The following is a 20,173-nucleotide window of genomic DNA, read 5'->3' as shown; positions in this document are numbered from 1 at the left end:
CAAAGCCCAGGACCAATTTGCAAAACCGAATAAGTCGAGGAATAATTTGCAAATGGTTGATAAGGCAAGGACCAATTTGCAAAAAATCCTATTAAAAAAGAATCAACCTTCAAGAAACAAATGAATTAGAATAGGATTAGTAGAAACTATTTTTTTTTTTAAAGGCAAGCTGGGGGGGTTGGTAGAAACTCTAATTGCATGTGTGGGAAATCCATTTTTTGGGGAACCGTTTCTAAAACGTGAAGCTCAACGTTTTTGAAAACTTGTGAAAAACTCAAGGAAAACACGTTTCTCGTCCTGCAAGAAACATATTTCCCGTCACTTGACAAACATATTTCCATCACTGGGGGAAGGGGTTCCTTATTCAAAAGCAAGCTGGATAAAAATCAAAAGAAACTACTCCTGTAAGCCTGAGATATTAACATGATTCATGTGAATCAAATCAAGGTCATGACGATTGTGTAGGTGTGGTTTCATTGGCATCAACACTGGACAAATAGAAAATACAGTCTATCATGTGAACAAATACAAGATACAGTCGATTACACATGTACAAGAGCCAAGAATAGTACAAGTACGAGCAAATGCCATTCCACAAATTTTTTTCAGGAATGTGTTGCATCTTCACCCTTCATTTTACACGAGGTGGCCGAGATATCTTTTCATCTTCCAACAGCTCATATGGATCAATATAGGCAGGCGGTGTTATGGGCACTTTGGTTGCATCATGTACAAAACTTGGCCCAAAATACTGCAATTTAACAGTCATGATATTCATTTGACCTCAAGGTTTATCAAAAGCAAAATTGCAACGAGTCATAAGTAAAAGCAGATATGCAGATCGTGCACAACACACGAAGAGTGGAAGAGTTTCATTTACAATTTCTGTCTGAATATGTTGTAATGGCAACAAGCAAATGGTGTCAAACATTACTATTGTTTATATGTTCTAACCACGTCCACATTCTCATTCTTCTTGAGGATAAGAAATCAACCAGCGTATCATGGACTGGGCTACAGCTATCATGAGAGAGAATAGATAATTGGTCTTATAACAGGCAACGGTTTTAACATCAAACACTGTAAATCCTTAGTTTCCAGTAGATCTTGGAAGCATTGCTGCTCCATTTCATGATTGACATGAAAGGGATCAAATCTTTACAGCTACTAATCAAAATTTAACTTCCTTGGTGCTATTCTGTTGGATATCGTGTATCGTTGCGAATTGGCCTGAACCAATTCATATTGTATCAGCCAAAAAGTTGATACGAAACAATCTGATTCAGCTTATTTTTTAGCTAAAATTTAAAAAGGGTTTAATTTTTTTTTAAAAATATTATTATTTTCCTGACAAAACTGGCCGATTCAGCTTGATTTGATTCAGAATTGTAATAGGCTGATTCAAAACTATTCAGGATCCCATACAATTCTGGCAACATTGTCGTGCACAGCTACATCATTGAAAAACCTCCAGCTATAACCTTGTAAGCATGCTTAAAGGTTACCAAACTATGCCAGACATGTATTACATTCCACTTCTGCACCATATCTCCATGGTACTATTCTTAACCGAGCAATGACCCCATGAAATATTTTCATCGTTGCATCCTAGAGGTAGGGTTGTCGATGGGTCAGATCCGTGACATGTAACTGAACCAACCTGCATCCAATTTTCAAGATAGAGGTACAAAAATACCAAACAAATATTGTTTGGTTCAAACAGAATTGAACCCAAATAATATTCAGGTTGGATTGAGCCATAATTTTTGTTGGATATCCAGCCTGATCTGACAATACCCGAGTATTTATATGTTTGAACAGATGCATATTTTTTTTTTTTTGCTTTTCAAGAAAAAAGTAAATGCATGTATTCTAGTTCAAGATGAGGTCTTTCAGATGACTGTTTGATCAGACTAGAGTTTTGCAATGCAAAACAGGAACCACCACGTTGGATGGAGATAGCTGTAAGTAAGGCTGTCAGTGTATCAGATATCAGACTCATTAGGCTGCACTTGGATCCACAGTGATACGTAGAGGGTTCAGGTTACTGGGAGCCCAAGCAAGGAACCAGTGGCACTGGCATCTACAATACAATTTTTTTGAGAGAAGTGGCATCTACAATACTTTATTGGTGAATGATTTCGAATGTCAAAGGGGAAAGTAAAACACTGCATGCTTGTTTTCCTTCAGAAACTGGAAGTATAGCCGGTTGGCTAATAAAAAAAATGAAACAAATGTACCACATCTTAAGATACTCATGGTTAAATATGTTCTTCAACATTTCAAATAAGGAAATCTAAGTAAAGGCCACAATTAAGGCAAATTGACTTCAGATAAACTAAAAGTTCCAAACAAATGCTGTTGGCCAAATCTCAAGTGCTATGTTAAGATCATGTAGGAAAATCCTCACCCTCAACAACAATATATAATTTTATGGATGACAGAGAGACGCAACAACAAATGACACTGCAAAAGAAATGTAGGCTACATACGAGAAAATAATGACTGGCTATGCAAAGACAAACATGGAATCGTAAAACCCATTCACTTTTGCTTTTCGAACCAAATGGTACACCAACAGCAGTCTTATTCAGTACAAGAAATAGAGAAGCAGACTGCATGTTCAAAGCTGTCACACAGATATGGCCAGAGGATATGGGAAGTTATCATTTTGTGGAGTTCTCAGTTGCAGTTTACATATTCTATGAAACACTTCTTCACCTAAAAAATAGAGAATTTTATAGGAAAATTTTGGTTAATACCAAAAATTTAAACAATTTTCTAGAAAATAAAGAATTTTATAGGAAAATTTTGGTTAAAACCAAAATTTAAACAATTTTTCTGTGGTAAAATACCTCAAACTCTCAAGGTGAGAAAGTTTTTCCAGTGAATGTTTTCTCCACATCTACCCTTTGGAAATTGTTATAAAGGAAACTTACTTACATGCTAAAGTCACAAATGTGCCAGATATACTACAGATGGAGTACAGCATGGAAGCTAAAGCGAACTACTACATATGGGCTACAACATGGAAGTTAAAGTGAATGTTAACTGCTTAAGTATTAAATGATGAAAAGTATACGACATGAAAAGAAAGGAATTTGATGATTCTGTTGATCATGCTTTTCGGATTAGAGGCAAAAGCTTATTTTCTCAGCAGATGGTCAATGGAATGAGGCAGATGGAGTTCAATTTTACTAAAAGTCTATGCTGATCAATAAATTGCAATGCTACAAAAAAAAAAGTGCAACATACATTCAAGACCTAATGTCAAGATATCAATGGACCAAATTCCCAACTATGAGAACACGTCTAATCATATCATAAAGCATTGAAGGAAGAGAGGCGCACAAAATAGATCTCTGTATTCCTTCAAAAGATACACATAATTTTGAGGTCTCTGCCCCAAGGAAAAACGAACATTATGGTTCTACGAAAAACTTCTACATAATGTGTTTCTCATTCATTAACCAACACGTGACACATTTTCAAGCAGTGGTGGGATCAGCACATAAAACTAACAACGCAAAAGGGAATGAAATAGAAAAGAATGACAATACCAGAAAGAACAGGAATCTTACTAGGTACAAAGCTGAAAAGGATGCTACTGTGACAAGAATTAATGGCCAAAACCCAACAAAGAATGTTCCACCAATTGTCAGCAGTACCTTTGCCCTTGGAATCAAGCCCTATATGGACACAGACAAAAATAAATATAATCTGATTGAAGCACATGAAGCAGAAATTGGTGGTCATCATTACTACTTTACAACGTGAGAGACTGAAAGCAGTATGCATGTAATATGAGAGGCGCAAAAAGTAAACTAGTTCTTGGAAAAAGCTAAAACATGAAATATAAACCCTAAATTGATGTAAGGCGAGAGAATTGAAGGTTATTATTCTATGAGTCGCCACACAGTAGGAAGAAGAGTGACATTTCATGCTATGAAACACAAAGAAAACTCAACAAAGTGTACTGATGCAGCAGAAAAATTGCAGAGTTGTAGCACTACGGTAATATCTAGATTTCCCAGACATGAATATGACAAATCAGGTTTGACAGAAAGGCCGAAACTGTTAAGTGAATATCTTATTGTTTAAATGCTAATATAGTGAATCCAAAAATAAAAGCTTTGAGAACAAGGTAGAGAAAAATGGACTAATGTTATCACTTATCAGCATGCACACAAACAAAGCTATCCTGCACAATAACTCAAGCAATAGCAAGAAGACCTGAACCTCTCTCTCTCTCTCTCTCTCTCTATATATATATATATATATATATATATATATGTGTGTGTGTGTGTGTGTGTGTGTGTGTGTGCAGATAATGTTTTGTGCATCTGTGTGCATCTCTTGGAGAATAATTGCTATCTGATGGCTCCCATGACATAACAATAGGTATGACAATGAACGGTAAAAAAAGAAATGCGACAGAACAATAGGTATGACAATGAACAGCAAAACAAGAAATGCATAATGTAACAACTCTATTAAGAGAACCCACAGGACAGTTCAAATCATTATGATACCCACCAAGGTAGAGAAACAAATCTCCAACCAATCATTAGCTATTAACTAGCCTTCTGAAAATGAACTAGCATTACTATCATACGCCTCAGAAAGAAGTTGAGCACATCTATTAGTGCAAATGAAATAAAACCAAGATTTTGAAGATCACCTTTTATGCTTTTGCATTTTAGATATTTGAGATAGTTGGCAATACATGTTAAACACAAATCACACATGCACATGTTTATGAAGGATATGCATGCAATGTAAAGTACACACAAAAATGCTCTCAGCAGAAATGAACAAGTATTTTATGAACATTCAACGTACAAAAATGGTATCTGACATCCCTTATTGTGATGCTTACTGCAAGTAAATAAATAAGAGGTTTCCAATAGAAAAATATATAACAAGGAGCATTTTTTTTGGTTCAGTCAGCCCCTGTTTGCAGCTGCTGCCTTAGACAGCAGAAGTAGATATCCACAGAACCATGAACCTTCTCAGCTGACAGGACGGAGTAAATTGTGATCTGTGTGAAAGTAAAGTGGTTTAGCTTCCAACCATGCAAGAAACATCACCCCAAAGATGCAACGGTTATGTGGGCATGCAAGTTATGCCACTATCTTAGCTGGGGACACTCCATCTCTTTTACTATATATATATATATATATATATATATATATATATATAATGGACATACATGCATATGAAATATTTGATACTTCACAGAGTGACTGGAAACCAATTGATGCATTAGATGAAGAAGAATGAATGTCAATCATAGCAGTAAATTATGTAACACGGACTCTTCTAACAGGGCAACGGACCGCACCCATGCGGGTGCAACACTTGGACACAGCTTCCTTTGTGTCAGGTGAAGTCAACCACACCGAAGTCCATTTTTGTCCCAAAGTAGATTTGGTTAACCCTAACCAAGTCTAGTTTTATCTAATATTATATATATATATATATATATATATATATATATATATATATATATATATATATATATATAAGTGCGCGCACACACACACACACCTATATATATATATATATATATATATATATATATATATATATATATATATATATATATATATATATATATATAACCTCCCCGCGCCCCCGCACCCAACCTTTTTTAAAGTGCTGCATCACCGCATCCGCATCCGTATCCGCACCTGCACCTATGTGACATAGGCAGTAATGTTGCTAGCTGTATCAGGGAAAGCATTCTTATCAACTGGTATGCGGTAACCTGCATATGTCCAGTGTGTTAAGATGTGGTAATATTGACCCATATAATCAGCAGCTATCCCATGAGCTGACATTTTGTCTTCTTCATGTCAAACTTTCAAAGAGAGAATTTGTCAACATATGCATAGAGACCTCCACAGAACAATCGTCATGATGTTTCCTTAAATGATGAAGTAATCTCTCTTATATCTCTAATACAATGAAGTGTGATTATTTTGTACACCACCATTGTCAATCATTAACATCATCTCTTATCTCTCATCAGCATAATCATCATCTCATAGTCCCTACCTGTCTCTCTATCTGTCCTTAGCTCTCATCATAATGATCATTATCTCTTCTATCATCATATCACATTTTCTTCACCATCTTCATCATCATTTAGTTAATATCACCACCATCCCATCCAAAAGCTTGTTACCCTATACATCACCACCACCATCATCATTACTCTCTCTCTCTCAGAGGCCACATCTGGCCATGTCTTGGCCAAAAAAATGGAGGCTGGACAAAATCATCCCATTCATTTTTGACTAATGAGTGGCCGAAAAAATGTCTAGAAGATCCATTAAATGCTATGGATTTTCTAGCCATTTTATGACCACCTAATGACCAAAAAATCCTGACTGCCTTCCAACCAGAATCCACACAAAAGTTCCATAGATATTCCAAAACTGGTAGATAACATAGACTTCTAAGAAATGACAAACTTCATCTTTTGCAAACAATAGGTTTCTATCAGAACCAGATCATGTTTTTTTGTTAATACACTCCTACCAAATCTGTTATCACTAGGCCTGAGTTCCATCCTTGAGAGGCATCTCAGCATTCACTGCTCCTTGCTATGTTGCCTAAATATTGGACAGGACTATGGAAGGGACACCTAAAGGTAGAGTTGTTCAAAAAGTTAATTTCCTAATCACAGTTCAGTCTCAACTATTGTTCTGCACTGTTTTAAGGAAACACCCACACATTACTTACCTTTTTCAAAAGCCTTATCCATCCAAAACCAAGGCAGGCCCAGACTTTCATTCTCAGCCCAAAGAACTGCATCAACCAAACATTCTCGTGGTTAAGGTTCAAATATCTTTTTGTAATCAAATATAGCCCCAAGTCTTGTATATCCAACCAACTGTAGCCCTATCAATCATAATCTAACTTCTTGAAGATCAATAAGACTGATGATAAATGAAGCGGATGGCTGCAGACCTTATCTCTGACATACAAGTCACAACTAAGAAAACAATAAGAACTCAATGAGACTAGAATTTTATAATCCTGTCTTTCACATCCATGTCATCAACCTCAAGGGGACAATTCCAAATGAAGCAGATATTGAATGGCCAAAGCTCCCTTCTCAGACTGGGAAGATGACAACAACTTCTTCCCACACATCAATTTCCATACAGATCAGGATAAGTGAATGTTCCTCTTCATTTCATTCTGCCCCAATGGCACTTCAAGAATGAAGGTTCAGCTTCACTGTCTAAATAAGATAGAAACAGATGAGAACAGATGACTCACACATGCCACAACAGATGAAGACAAGAAGCAAGCCCAAGACTGATTCCTCTGTAGCATTTTTAACCCCATTCTTTCCATCATATGCAAAAGAAGACCAAATCTAGATCATCCAAAGCTTGTTCAAAGTCCATGTTAATGAATAACATTTCATATGGATTCAATCATGACAAAAAATTAGTGATGACCTTGCAGGTGGTTTGCAAGTTTGATACATCCCTAGCAGCCACTTCTTCAGGAGGCATCAGTTCTTCTTTCTACCAACATGGAACTAACCTCCCGCTTCTATAAGGAGATTGCAACAATCTAGGATCTTTTCAGGAACAAATACAGAAGCGATCAGGTCTTCAAACCCTTTCGCCTTAGCTTTTTTATTTAAAATGTCAATAATGTTGGCGAATCCTGTAAAACAAACATTGACAAGAAGCGTACCTGAATTCGCCATAGTGCGTGTAGGAAATTCGGCGTTCTCCTCAGCCGGTCGATGGCCACAATGAGCCCAGGCCTTAGGTCGACGGTGAGCAGGACCCTGTTCCGTTGTATCTGAATGCGGAACTGAATTTGGCAGGGTAAATGCTATGAATGTCTCATCATCCTCATAGCCCCTAACCCCTTATGTAATGGGTGATTAGGCTGTTACGTGAATGTGGTTATTCCACATTTACGTAACTCCCACCCACTATCCCCATTACGTGGCCACTAACGTGACCCACTTATGGGTGTCAATCCGGGTCACATTGTGGGTTGGACCCATAACTCATAATGTCCAACATTCTCCCACTTGACCCATTGACACCAAAAGTGTATTAAATCGAGGTGTATACCGTTATCTCGATTTAATTCTTTATGTGTGTTCACATGCCACCCTTTATCACAAGGATGAATCGTACGAGTCATGGATATAAACACCCATTTATGAAATGTCATATTTCCATGTACTACGCTACAATTCACCTTCAGTGCTTAGGTATGTAAAAAATTACCTTTATGAATAGGTTAGTCTCTCACCTATTTTATTGATCCTTTAATATTGTTATTCTGTTATTCTCTCTAACCCATATGAGAGATTCTTTATGCAAAATCAACAATAATACAAAACCTTAGAGAATCAAAACATAAACACAAATGTGATCACATAATGTATTGTCATACATCAGAAGGAATAAAAAAGACCCATCCCCTTTACATGTTGGGAATACAATCTCGGTGCTAGCCCTTTAGTAAGGAGATCCGCAGTCATTTCATTCGTCCCAATTATATCAATACATACCAAATGATTCTCAGTCCTTTCTTTAACAACAAAATATTTTAACTCCATGTGTCGACACGATGTTGAGCTCTTATTGTTATTTGAAAAGGACACGGCTGCTTCATTGTCACAAAAGATCTTTAGTGGTCTCTCAATAGAGTCCACTATACCAAGACCTATAATGAAGTTCCTTATCCAAATGGCCTATGACAAAGTCTCGTATAGAGCAATAAATTCTGCCTCCATGGTATGAGCAACAGTGGTAGACTGTTTTCCACTTCTCCATGAGACAACACCACCCGCTAGAAGGAAAATGTATCCAGTAGTGGATTTTCTACTGTCAATACACCCTCCTAAGTCCGCATCAGAGTATCCAACGACCTTGCAGGTGGTTTGCAAGTTTGATACATCCCTAGCAGCCACTTCTTCAGGAGGCATCAGTTCTTCTTTCTACCAACATGGAACTAACCTCCCGCTTCTATAAGGAGATTGCAACAATCTAGGATCTTTTCAGGAACAAATACAGAAGCGATCAGGTCTTCAAACCCTTTCGCCTTAGCTTTTTTATTTAAAATGTCAATAATGTTGGCGAATCCTGTAAAACAAACATTGACAAGAAGCGTACCTGAATTCGCCATAGTGCGTGTAGGAAATTCGGTGTTCTCCTCAGCCGGTCGACGCCCACAATGAGCCCAGGCCTTAGGTCGACGGTGAGCAGGACCCTGTTCCGTTGTATCTGAATGCGGAACTGAATTTGGCAGGGTAAATGCTATGAATGTCTCATCATCCTCATAGCCCATAACCCCTTATGTAATGGGTGATTAGGCAGTTACGTGAATGTGGTTATTCCACATTCACGTAACTCCCACCCACTATCCCCATTACGTGGCCACTAACGTGACCCACTTATGGGTGTCAATCCGAGTCACATTGTGGGTTGGACCCATAACCCATAATGTCCAACATTCTCCCACTTGACCCATTGACACCAAAAGTGTATTAAATCGAGGTGTATACCGTTATCTCGATTTAATTCTTTATGTGGGTTCACATGCCACCCTTTATCACAAGGATGAATCATACGAGTCATGGATATAAACACCCCTTTATGAAATGTCATATTTCCATGTACTACGCTACAATTCACCTTCAGTGCTTAGGCATGTAAAAAATTACCTTTATGAATAGGTTGGTCTCTCACCTATTTTATTGATCCTTTAATATTGTTATTCTGTTATTCTCTCTAACCCATATGAGAGATTCTTTATGCAAAATCAACAATAACACAAAACCTTAGAGAATCAAAACATAAACACAAATGTGATCACATAATGTATTGTCATACATCAGAAGCAATAAAAAAGACCCATCCCCTTTACATGTTAGGAATACAATCTCGGTGCTAACCCTTTAGTAAGGGGATCCGCAGTCATTTCCTTCGTCCCAATTATATCAATACATACCAGATGATTCTCAGTCCTTTCTTTAACAACAAAATATTTTAACTCCATGTGTCGACACGATGTTGAGCTCTTATTATTATTTGAAAAGGACACGGCTGCTTCATTGTCACAAAAGATCTTTAGTGGTCTCTCAATAGAGTCCACTATACCAAGACCCATAATGAAGTTCCTTATCCAAATGGCCTATGACGAAGTCTCGTATAGAGCAATAAATTCTGCCTCCATGGTATGAGCAGCAGTGGTAGACTGTTTTCCACTTCTCTATGAGACAGCACCACCCGCTAGAAGGAAAATGTATCCAGTAGTGGATTTTCTACTGTCAATACACCCTCCTAAGTCCGCATCAGAGTATCCAACGACCTCTAGGTGGTCAGCTTTCCTATAGGTCAACATATAGTGTTTTGTTCCTTGTAAATAGCGCATGACCTTCTTCGCTGCCTTCCAGTGCGCAATGCCTGGACTCGAGTGCAGGTCTGCGCGTACTGTAAACTCCCAACTGCCGAAGCATATGGGACAACATCCATCTGAGCCTTCGTTATATCATCCTGAGGACAGTCCTTTAAGCTCAATTTATCCCCTTTCACTATAGGTGCCGAACAAGGAGAACAATTCTCCATCCCATATCTTTTAAGAACCTTAAGGATATAGGATTTCTGAGAGAGGCCAAGGACACCCTTAGTTCTGTTACGATGGATCTCGATTCCAAGGACATAAGTGGCCTCACCCATGTCTTTCATATCGAAATGAGAGGAAAGAAAAACTTTTATTTCATGTAAAAGACTCAAATCATTAGTTGCAAGAAGAATATCGTCAACATATAAAACCAAAATTATGAACTTACTCCCACTAGTCTTAATGTAAATACACTGATCAACAATGTTTTCAGTGAATCCAAAGTTCATAATTACCTGATTGGACTTCTTATACCACTGGTGGGAGGCGTGTTTAAGTCCATAAATTGACTTATTCAATTTGCAAACTAAGTTATTCGAGTCATCTATACTGAAACCAGGAGGTTGTTGCATGTATACCTCCTCATCCAGAACCCCATTCAGGAAGGCAGTTTTCACATCCATCTGATGCAGATCTAAATCAAAATGAGCTACGAGAGCCATGATTATCCTCAATGATTCTTTAGTTGAGACAGGAGAAAAAGTCTCATTATAATCAATGTCCTCTATCATTGTGAAACCTTTTGCAATAAGCCTAGCCTTATACCTCTCCACATGACCTTTAGAGTCTGTTTTGGTTTTATAAACCCATTTACAACCAACAGGTCTAACTCCATCAGGTCGAGGTACAAGATCTCACACTTGGTTCTTTGCCATAGAGTCAAGCTCTTCTTTCATGACATTAATCCAATGTGTTGATCTTTCACTTTCAATGGCTTCTGCAAATATGAAGGGATCTTCATCAATGTCTATGAAATCATTTGACTCTTGTAAATACACCACATAGTCCGGATGGATAGCAGATTTCCTAATTCTGGTGGACCTCCATATAGGTGCTACAGGTGGTTCAAAATGAGCATTTGTATCCTGTTGTTGTTGTATATCCTCATCAACAACCGGATCTAGTTGGAATTGATATTCATTGACTGAACTTTCTCTTACATTACTCGAAGGAACAATGATAGAGAAAATCAGGTCTTTATTCTTAGCAGGTGAGAAACCTAAATCCTGCATTTCCTCAAAATCAATATTTTGAAACGTATCTATCCCAACATAACCATTTTCAAGAAATCTTGCTTTATCTGTTTCCACTATCTGTGGTGTATGAGATGGACAATAAAATCTAAAGTCTTTTGATCTTTCTGGATAACCAATGAAGAAACCACTAGTTGTCCTAGGATCAAAAGCTTTTATATGTGGATTATACAATTTAGCTTATGTTGGACATCCCCATATGTGCATATATGATAAAGAAGGTTTTCTACCTGTCCATAATTCGTAAGGAGTCTTTTGAACAGCCTTCGTAGGAACCTTATTCAGAATATGCACTGATGTCCTAATAGTTTCACCCTACAAGGTCAAAGGAAGGTTTGAGTGATTCAACATCGCTCGAACCATTTCTTTAAGCGTACGGTTTCTCCTTTCAGCTACACCATTCTGGTAAGCACTACCAGACATGCTATACTGAGGTACAATGCCTTCCTCTTTTAGAAATCGCGCTAATGGACCTTCCTTTTGTCCCATCTCAGTGAAACGACCATAATATTCGTCACCTCTATCAGACCTGACAACCTTAATAACTTCACCGGTTTGTTTCTCTACTTCTTTCTTGAAGTCCTTAAAAACCTGAAAGACCTCTGATTTTTCAGATAATAAGTAGAGATACATATATCGTGAGTAATCGTCTATAAAGGTGACAAAATATTTTTCACCCGTATAACACGGTGAAAAGGGGCTGCAGACATCCGTATGCACTATTTCTAACTTTCTATTGCTGCGTTTGACATCTTTCTTATATGTGTTAGACTGCTTAGCCTTTATGCAGTCAACACATGGCTCTATATTCGTAAAATCAAGGGATCCAAGGATTCCCTCTTTCACGAGTCTTTGGACTCTCTCTTTCGAGATATATCCTAACCTCCGATGCCAAAGCAAATAAGATTGATCATCCTTTAGGCCACGTTTATTGCCAATCATTGTGTTCTCAATTGAGTGAGATTCCCGAATTTGGAATTTGGGTCTTAATCGATACAAACCATCACTCATATATGCAGAACCTATATTCATTGAATTTTTCATAATAATAAGTTTAGATTTTTCAAATTTAAATACAAAGTCAAACTTATCAAGTTTTGAAATTGAAATTAGGTTCCGACTATAAGATGACACATAAAATGCATCGACCAAATCCAATATAAATCCTGACTCCAACACAATTTTGCAGGTCCCAACGCTCTTGACATGCGAACGCATCTTATTTCCTGAGAAGATGCTTCTTTCATGCTCCGTCGGTTTCCTTTTGTTCAGAAATGCCTGCAAAGAGTTGACAATGTGCACCATGGCACCAGAATCAATCCACCAACTATACAATGGAATATGAATTAGATTGCATTCATGAGAAACGAATGACCTATTACCTTTATTTTCGAGTCACTTCTTGTACTTCAAACAGACCACCTTCTTATGCCCCTTCTTTTTGCAGAAGAAACACTTTATAGAAGGGCCTCCTAACTGGGATTTAGCTTTCACCTGAGAGTTTGAACTCTCCCCAGTGGCTCTCTTCTGATTCTTCCTTTTGAATGAGCTTTTCTTTGACCTCGACCTCTGTTTATCCTTATGAGAGGCCATATGTGCACTTGGCATCCTCTCACCCTTCAATCTCTCATCTTCCTCAACACACTTAGCCAAGAGGTCATTAAAAGACCACTCATCATTATGTGTGTTATAGGAGATTTTAAAGGGTCCATACTTAGTAGGTAACGAGGTTAAGATCAGATGCACTAAGAAGGAGTCAGAGATGGCGAACTTCATGTCATTCAGTTGAGTCGTAATATTCATCATTTCCAAAATGTGCTATCGGATGTGACTGTCACCAACATATTTCATAGACACTAATTTGGACATGAGTGTACTGGCCCTTGCCTTATTAGAAGTGACGAACTGAGCCTCAATGGCTCTCAGAAATTCCTTCACAGTCCTACAATGAAGAATGACGCCTCGAATATTCTTAGCCACTCGAGATTGCAAAAGCAACAGGCTAAGTTTGTTCGAGCGCTCTCACTTCTCAAAGGCAGCCTTTTGATCGGTTGTACTCTACTTTGTAAGAGCGGGAGGTTCGACAATTCTAAGGGCCAGATCTAAATCCATATAGCCCAAAGTGAATAATACAATTTCTTTCCAATCAGAAAAATTTGATCCGTCTAAAATGAGGATATTATTAGAACCGTCGATAAGGAAGGAACCTGATAAAACAAGGAACGAAAACGGAAAGACATTACTATTATTGCTCAGACGAGACTCGTGTTGAAAAGGTAAAAGTGAGACCCTTTATTTTTACATTTTCTGAGACAAGCATAGTTGATTCATTATCGTTCCACTTTGGTGAAAACGATAATACTCATAGTTGTTCCGTCTCTTCAATTCTCAAGGAATTGACTTCAGTTGGTGAAACTAGCAGATCATGTAACCATAGGCAATTCAGTATTGTACCTTTGGGTACGAACATGCTTCATGGGCTGGAATACACATCTACTATCACATCCTGTGTAAATTTGGAACACAACGACCTACCTTTGGGTAGAATCGATGTTTCATAAATTCAAACACAATCATAATTACGAATCTTAATATGGTCCAAATAATCCTTAATTAACACGACTCAGGTCACTTTGGTGATTACAAGAATCGATCAATCAAGATCTTTTACCGAAAATCCTATTCGTATTATGGAGCACGCCCATGCAAACATTTTAATGCATGTATATTCATGACATAATATAAGTTCATACTTCAACAAATATGCATAAACTAATTGTCATGAATTTAGTTACAATTCATGCTTAAAACCATCATGCACAACTTAACCAACGCAAAATACATGAATTAACATGCATAAGTCATGCATTATTTAAAATAAATACTTTATAAAGCATGAAAAATAACAAAAACATGCTCATATGGGTAAAACCCAGGGTTCTCTAGTAGGAACCGGTCTAAAAAACACTCTGAACCGGTCTGAAACCGCCCCGAACCGGTCATCTAAGGATCCGAACCAGTTCTAAACCTTATAAACCGATACTTAATATGAACAAAAGTTCATAAACCCTATAACTGTATGTCAAAATCCCTGTATCTCTTTATATTTATGAAAACAAGGTCTCAGCATCTCGGAACCGGTGAAAAATTGAAAAGAACCAGTCAAAAACGACTCTGAACCGGTTCCATAATAGTGTTCGGATCCTGCTTAACATGGATCTGACCCAGTTCAAATGGGATCCGGGTCTGACCCGACCCATACTTGATATGGGTCGGACCCGGCCGGAACAGAACCCGGGTTAGACCCGGTCCAAAACGGACCCCGGATTATACCCGGTCCAAAACGGACCCGGGTCGGACCCGGTCCAAAACGGACCAGGGTCGGACCCGACTCTAAATGGATCCAGATCAGACCCGGTCCTAAATGGACCCGGGTCTAACTCGATCCGAGAGAGACCCGATTCTTTCTGGATCCGACCTAGACCCGAAACCATTATGGGTCTGGGTCAGATACAAGAAAAAGCGGCAGACCCGATCCACCCGAGATGGGTTTGGATCGGGTCTGTCATCGGGTCACCCGTCGGATCCGATCCACTGTTAAAATGAAACAGAAACCCGATTTTTGTTTTCATTTTAACAGGGAAACCGAAAAGGTTTTCACCCTTTTCGGTTCCACGGCGACCCACGTTGCCAAACAGCGACCGTCGCCTCCAAACAGTGACCGTCGCCGCCTGCCGGCAACCGGCGACATTCCACCGACGACTGACGTCGCCCCACAGCGACGTCTATCCGGCGACAGTCTCCCGGCTCTGACAGATCCAAATGGTGGCAGCAGCCGTTTCCGAATGCCCTAAAGTCCCCCGGCGACACCCCAGCGACGCTAGCAAGGCCGTCGACGACCGACGGCTGCCCATGCCGGCAAATCGCCCCACGGCGAACCCCCCCCCCCCCCCAGCGACAGGTAAGGGTTACACTTTTTTTTTTGTCTCCGGAGTTACCTGTAAACCGGCAATGAGGTTGGGCAACCCGTGGCGCCGGCAAGGCCGCTGCTGCTACCTACAGCTCTCCAGCAAAAGCCCCCAGCCGAAACCCCTGCCCGACGGCTCAATTCGAAAAAAAGAAAAAAATTTAATCCCCGGATTCGATGCGTCGCCAGATGGACGCCGGCAATCCGGCAACCTTCCCTCCGGCGTGTCTCCGACGACGCTCCAGGTATAAAACCCAGATACCTTATGTCGCCTGCGATCAAAGTGAGGCAATCCCGGCGCCGGCAAAACCGCCTGCAGCCCAACAGCTACAGGGGATCATAGGCGACGACTCTAGCGACCATCCCGGCAACGGCAGATCCTCCCTGCAGCCCGACGGCCACAGGTATACGTCGATCCTCCTTTCTTTTCTTTTATAAGGATCTGATCTGTTGTCCGGGATGTTTGTCGCCTCACGACGACCATCGCCGCGTACCGGTGGTTGTCGCCCCACGACGACTTCACCGACGCCCAATGGCAGAGTTTTTTCGTGGATGTGATGCTGAAAAAACGTTGTCGCTGCATGGCGGCAGCGATTGTATTCTGAAAACAAATGAGTCAGGTTCAATCTGTTACAGTCGCCCGACAGCCACAGACGCTGCAATACGCCGAAAGGTTTTACACAACCACGTGCAGCTGAATGCGTGCATAGTAGGCCCATAACTTAATGTTGGCGAATCCTGTAAAACAAACATTGACAGGAAGCGTACCTGAATTCACCATAGTGCGTGTAGGAAATTCGGCGTTCTCCTCAGCCGGTCGACGCCCACAATGAGCCCAGGACTTAGGTCGACGATGAGCAGGACCCTGTTCCGCTGTATCCGAATGCGGAATTGAATTTGGCAGGGTAAATGCTATGAATGTTCAGTGGTTATTCCACATTCACGTAACTCCCACCCACTATCCCCATTAAATGGCCACTAACGTGACCCACTTATGGGTGTCAATCCGGGTCACATTGTGGGTTGGACCGATAACCCATAATGTCCAACAAATAATTGTACCAAGGTGGTGATGGAATTATTAGCCATTCTTTTGTTGTTTGTTCCCATGTGAACAGAAAAGGGTTCCTGTCCTATTTCAGATGCAACCGCACAATGTAGATTGAATACACCACTCGAGTTTACCGCAAATATCCCAACGATAAAACAAAAATACACATCAAATAATAGTATTCAGGGGCTCAGACATGAATATGTCACAATAGATTGCAACACCAACCTTGCATAATGGGCTCATCATAAGGAATAATGGAGAGTTCGAGTGGATTGCCATCAGTCATCAAAATATGTTATAACAAATCACTATGCAGGGGAATATGATTAACATGGTTTCAGCGTACCGTATGCAGTAGCTTCTCAAAGAGCATATTCAAGTATTCAAAGAAGCTTAAATCACCATTTTCGCAAACATTTCGCTTTCCCAGAGAACACTTCACAGAAGTAAGCACTAGACACGTTAATGACCGAGCCCGTACAAACGAAGCATTACTAAGCAAACCAGTCCACGCAAATATCATCACAAATTCGTGGAAAATCTTATTACCTCCAGGCCTTCGCTGTTCAAGGCCATTGACCGCCCCCGCTGTTCGGTTAAGCTCTTCTCGTAATCCATCGAAACCGCGCTCCTCTTCGAGAAATCCCCATTCTTCTCCTTCAACGTATCCTGATCCTCGATCGTCCCATAAGACGTCCTGCCGCTGTCTTCGAGCAGCGACGTCGGGGTCATGCCTCTTCTCCTCAGCTCCTTCATGAACAACGACTCCGGAGGCTCCTCACCTGCAGATTGACTCCAAACTCAATAATTACCTCAAAAACCCACTAATTACCTAATCAGAGCAGCGCAACTGCCCCGTAAAGAATCACTTGGAAGCAGGAGAGAGAGAGAGACCTTTGGATTCGTCGTCTCCCTTCCTGAGTTGGCAACGGGAGTGCAGAGTGCCGGGGAACCTCCTGCCTTTGGTCGGGTGGCCGGAGTCCGAGCAGAGTCGCGACGGTTTCCGGCCGGGAGACGGAGAGAACCCCAATTTTCCGATTTGAAAGCAAGAAGCCATCCGATCAAACACTAACAACAATTGCGATCCTCTCTCTCTCTCTCTCCAAATAAGATGGAAATAGCGGGAAGCAGAGTCGGACTCTCTTCTTCTTCTTCTTACTGTTTCACAGAATTGCTTCCCAGATTTTCGGTTGCTTCTGCTCCACAGAAAGGGAGTTGCAGAGTGCTCACACGAGCGGGGAGGCGCTCCGCTCGGATCTCTCGACACGTGGGAGAGGAGAAGGGGGGTCCGTTCGCAACCACCCAAAACCAAAGGTCTGGCATCTCGCGTACACGCTTTTCGTGGAGAGATGTGCAAGCCGACCCCACGGAGATTTTGATAGCCTCGCTCTCACGTGACCGGGGTGAGAATGGGTCGGGGTGAGATTTGGAAAAACAACTTGAAACCTCTATTTAATGGTGATAGGCTCGTGATAGGCTAAACAATTGGTAGGCAGCTATTATTTTTATCAAATCTATATAGGTTCAAAATTAAGTGAATTAAGTTGTCGAATCTAAATGAAAACATTAAAACTCGCATAGTTACTATCATAGCAATAGTCAATTGATCTTGATTCTTGAATTAGTAAAACTTTTGTCAACTATATAACCACATCGGCTTTTGAGTTAAATAAAAATGCATTTAGTTTGTGTTCACTTCAGATATTTATCAGATCAATTATTGAGAAACCAAATAGACCCAATTGCGTTATAATGGGTCGAGTAATTATTGGGTTGATTGGCCTATAACAATATATATATATATATACATATAAAATTAATCCACAATAAGTTTTATGGTGTAGTGGTTAAAGTTGTGGTTTTTTAAGAAAGGTCAATGATTTAAGTATCATTATAGGTAATATTTTTTTTGCTAAAAACTTTCACAGCCCTGTACATATTCAAACTTATTGTGATAGTCCTTTTAGAATAAGGGTAAACTAATACTTTTATTTTTCAAAAACAACCCAACGTTGGTTTATGATTGGAGTCATTTGATTAACCTAAGTAAAAACTTTGGTGAGCATTTGCAAAGTCTAAAAGTTTGGTGTGCAGGTAAATTAGGCCGAAACATTTTGAGGGTATTTGAAAATAACTATTTGAGACTTATCCATAACAATCATTTTTGGTTTTATCCATTTCCTATCATTGTCTTAAGAAGATAGATAGATGGTTAGGTGCAGCTCTAAATAGGGTGTAACATAACAAGACACATTTCTTTCTTAAAACTCAATATATGCTTTAGGGGTGTCAATAGGTCGGGTTTGGTTAAGACCTAGGTGGAACCGAACTTGGACTCGATTTTTGGGTATGGTATCAGGTCCGGACTCAGGTCTAATCTAGTCTATTGGAAGAAAAACCATACCCGAACCTGATAAGAACAACATGAATTAGACCCGAACCAAACCCAATAAAACTATATTTTTTATCATTTTAACATTGAAAATTGTGGGCCTTAATCAGAACTCAGTTCTGGTGTAAAACTTCACAAACTATATCTGGGTCTATGTATTAATTGGACCTTTGGATCTAGACTCAGGTCTTTTTATTTATCACTATACCCGGACCCTGTAGGGTTTGGTTAGAGTCGGGTCCGGGTAAAGCCGATCGGTTGATACCCCTAATATGCTTGGCTCTTTTTTAACATTCAAGAGTAACCCATTCTCTAAGGGCATATTTGATGGCTTGTCCAGGTTTGGACAAAATGAACAAAAAGAATGGATCTGAACAATGGTTTTGTTCGTTCTGTAATAACTATTCCAAGTCCAACGTTTGTTTGGATAGTACTCAAATGTTATGTTCTAAATGTCCGTTGTTTGATGACAATATGCGGACAAGTTGAACAATCATGGATAATGGGTCAAATTACTTCATTTTGGATCATATGACACAATCCGTTCACCATTTTACATGTTTTAACAAGTTTATTATGACTTTTTGCCCGAATATGAATCCAATTACGCAATTATATCTAAAATCATGATTTTTTGCCCTAAATATAATTTTGGAATTGGATTTTTGCCCCTAATATGGATCTCGAATGAGATTTTTGCCTCGAATATGAATTTTTGCTTTGAATATAGATCTCAAATTGGATTTTTGCCTCAAATATGGATCGCAAATTAAATTTTTATCTCGAATATGGATCGCGAATGAGATTTTTGTCCTGAATATAAATTTTTGCTCTGGATGGAGATCTCAAATTAGATTTTTGCCTTGAATATGGATCTCAAATTGAATTTTTGCCCCGAATATGGATCTTGAATTTGATATTTGCCACGAATATAGATGTCTAATTGGAGCTTGCCTCGAATATGGATTTTTGACCCAAATATGGATATGAAATTGGTTTTTGGCCCAAAATATGTTTTTTCAAAAACTATTCTACATTGTGCTCATTTATCT

General features: G+C 39.5%; 1 protein-coding gene across 1 annotated transcript; it reads right to left on the bottom strand.

The window, feature by feature from the left end:
- Window positions 1–454: 454 nt before the first annotated feature.
- LOC149842082 (uncharacterized) lies at window positions 455–18,034 on the bottom strand. Its single transcript, XM_089998889.1, has 4 exons — window positions 17,624–18,034; window positions 17,279–17,511; window positions 3,582–3,689; window positions 455–751 (listed from the first exon to the last, which is right to left on the bottom strand). Exons 1-4 carry the CDS (start codon window positions 17,784–17,786, stop codon window positions 632–634), a joined length of 624 nt encoding a protein of 207 aa, XP_089855015.1. The 5' UTR covers window positions 17,787–18,034; the 3' UTR covers window positions 455–631.
- Window positions 18,035–20,173: the final 2,139 nt, after the last annotated feature.

The sequence above is a fragment of the Nuphar pumila genome, chromosome 3 (assembly GCF_984573655.1).
Source record: "Nuphar pumila chromosome 3, dmNupPumi1.hap1.1, whole genome shotgun sequence".
Classification (NCBI taxonomy): Eukaryota; Viridiplantae; Streptophyta; class Magnoliopsida; order Nymphaeales; family Nymphaeaceae; genus Nuphar; species Nuphar pumila.
The sequence above is the reverse complement of the archived record's forward strand: the minus strand, read 5'-3'. Positions and strand labels throughout refer to the sequence as shown.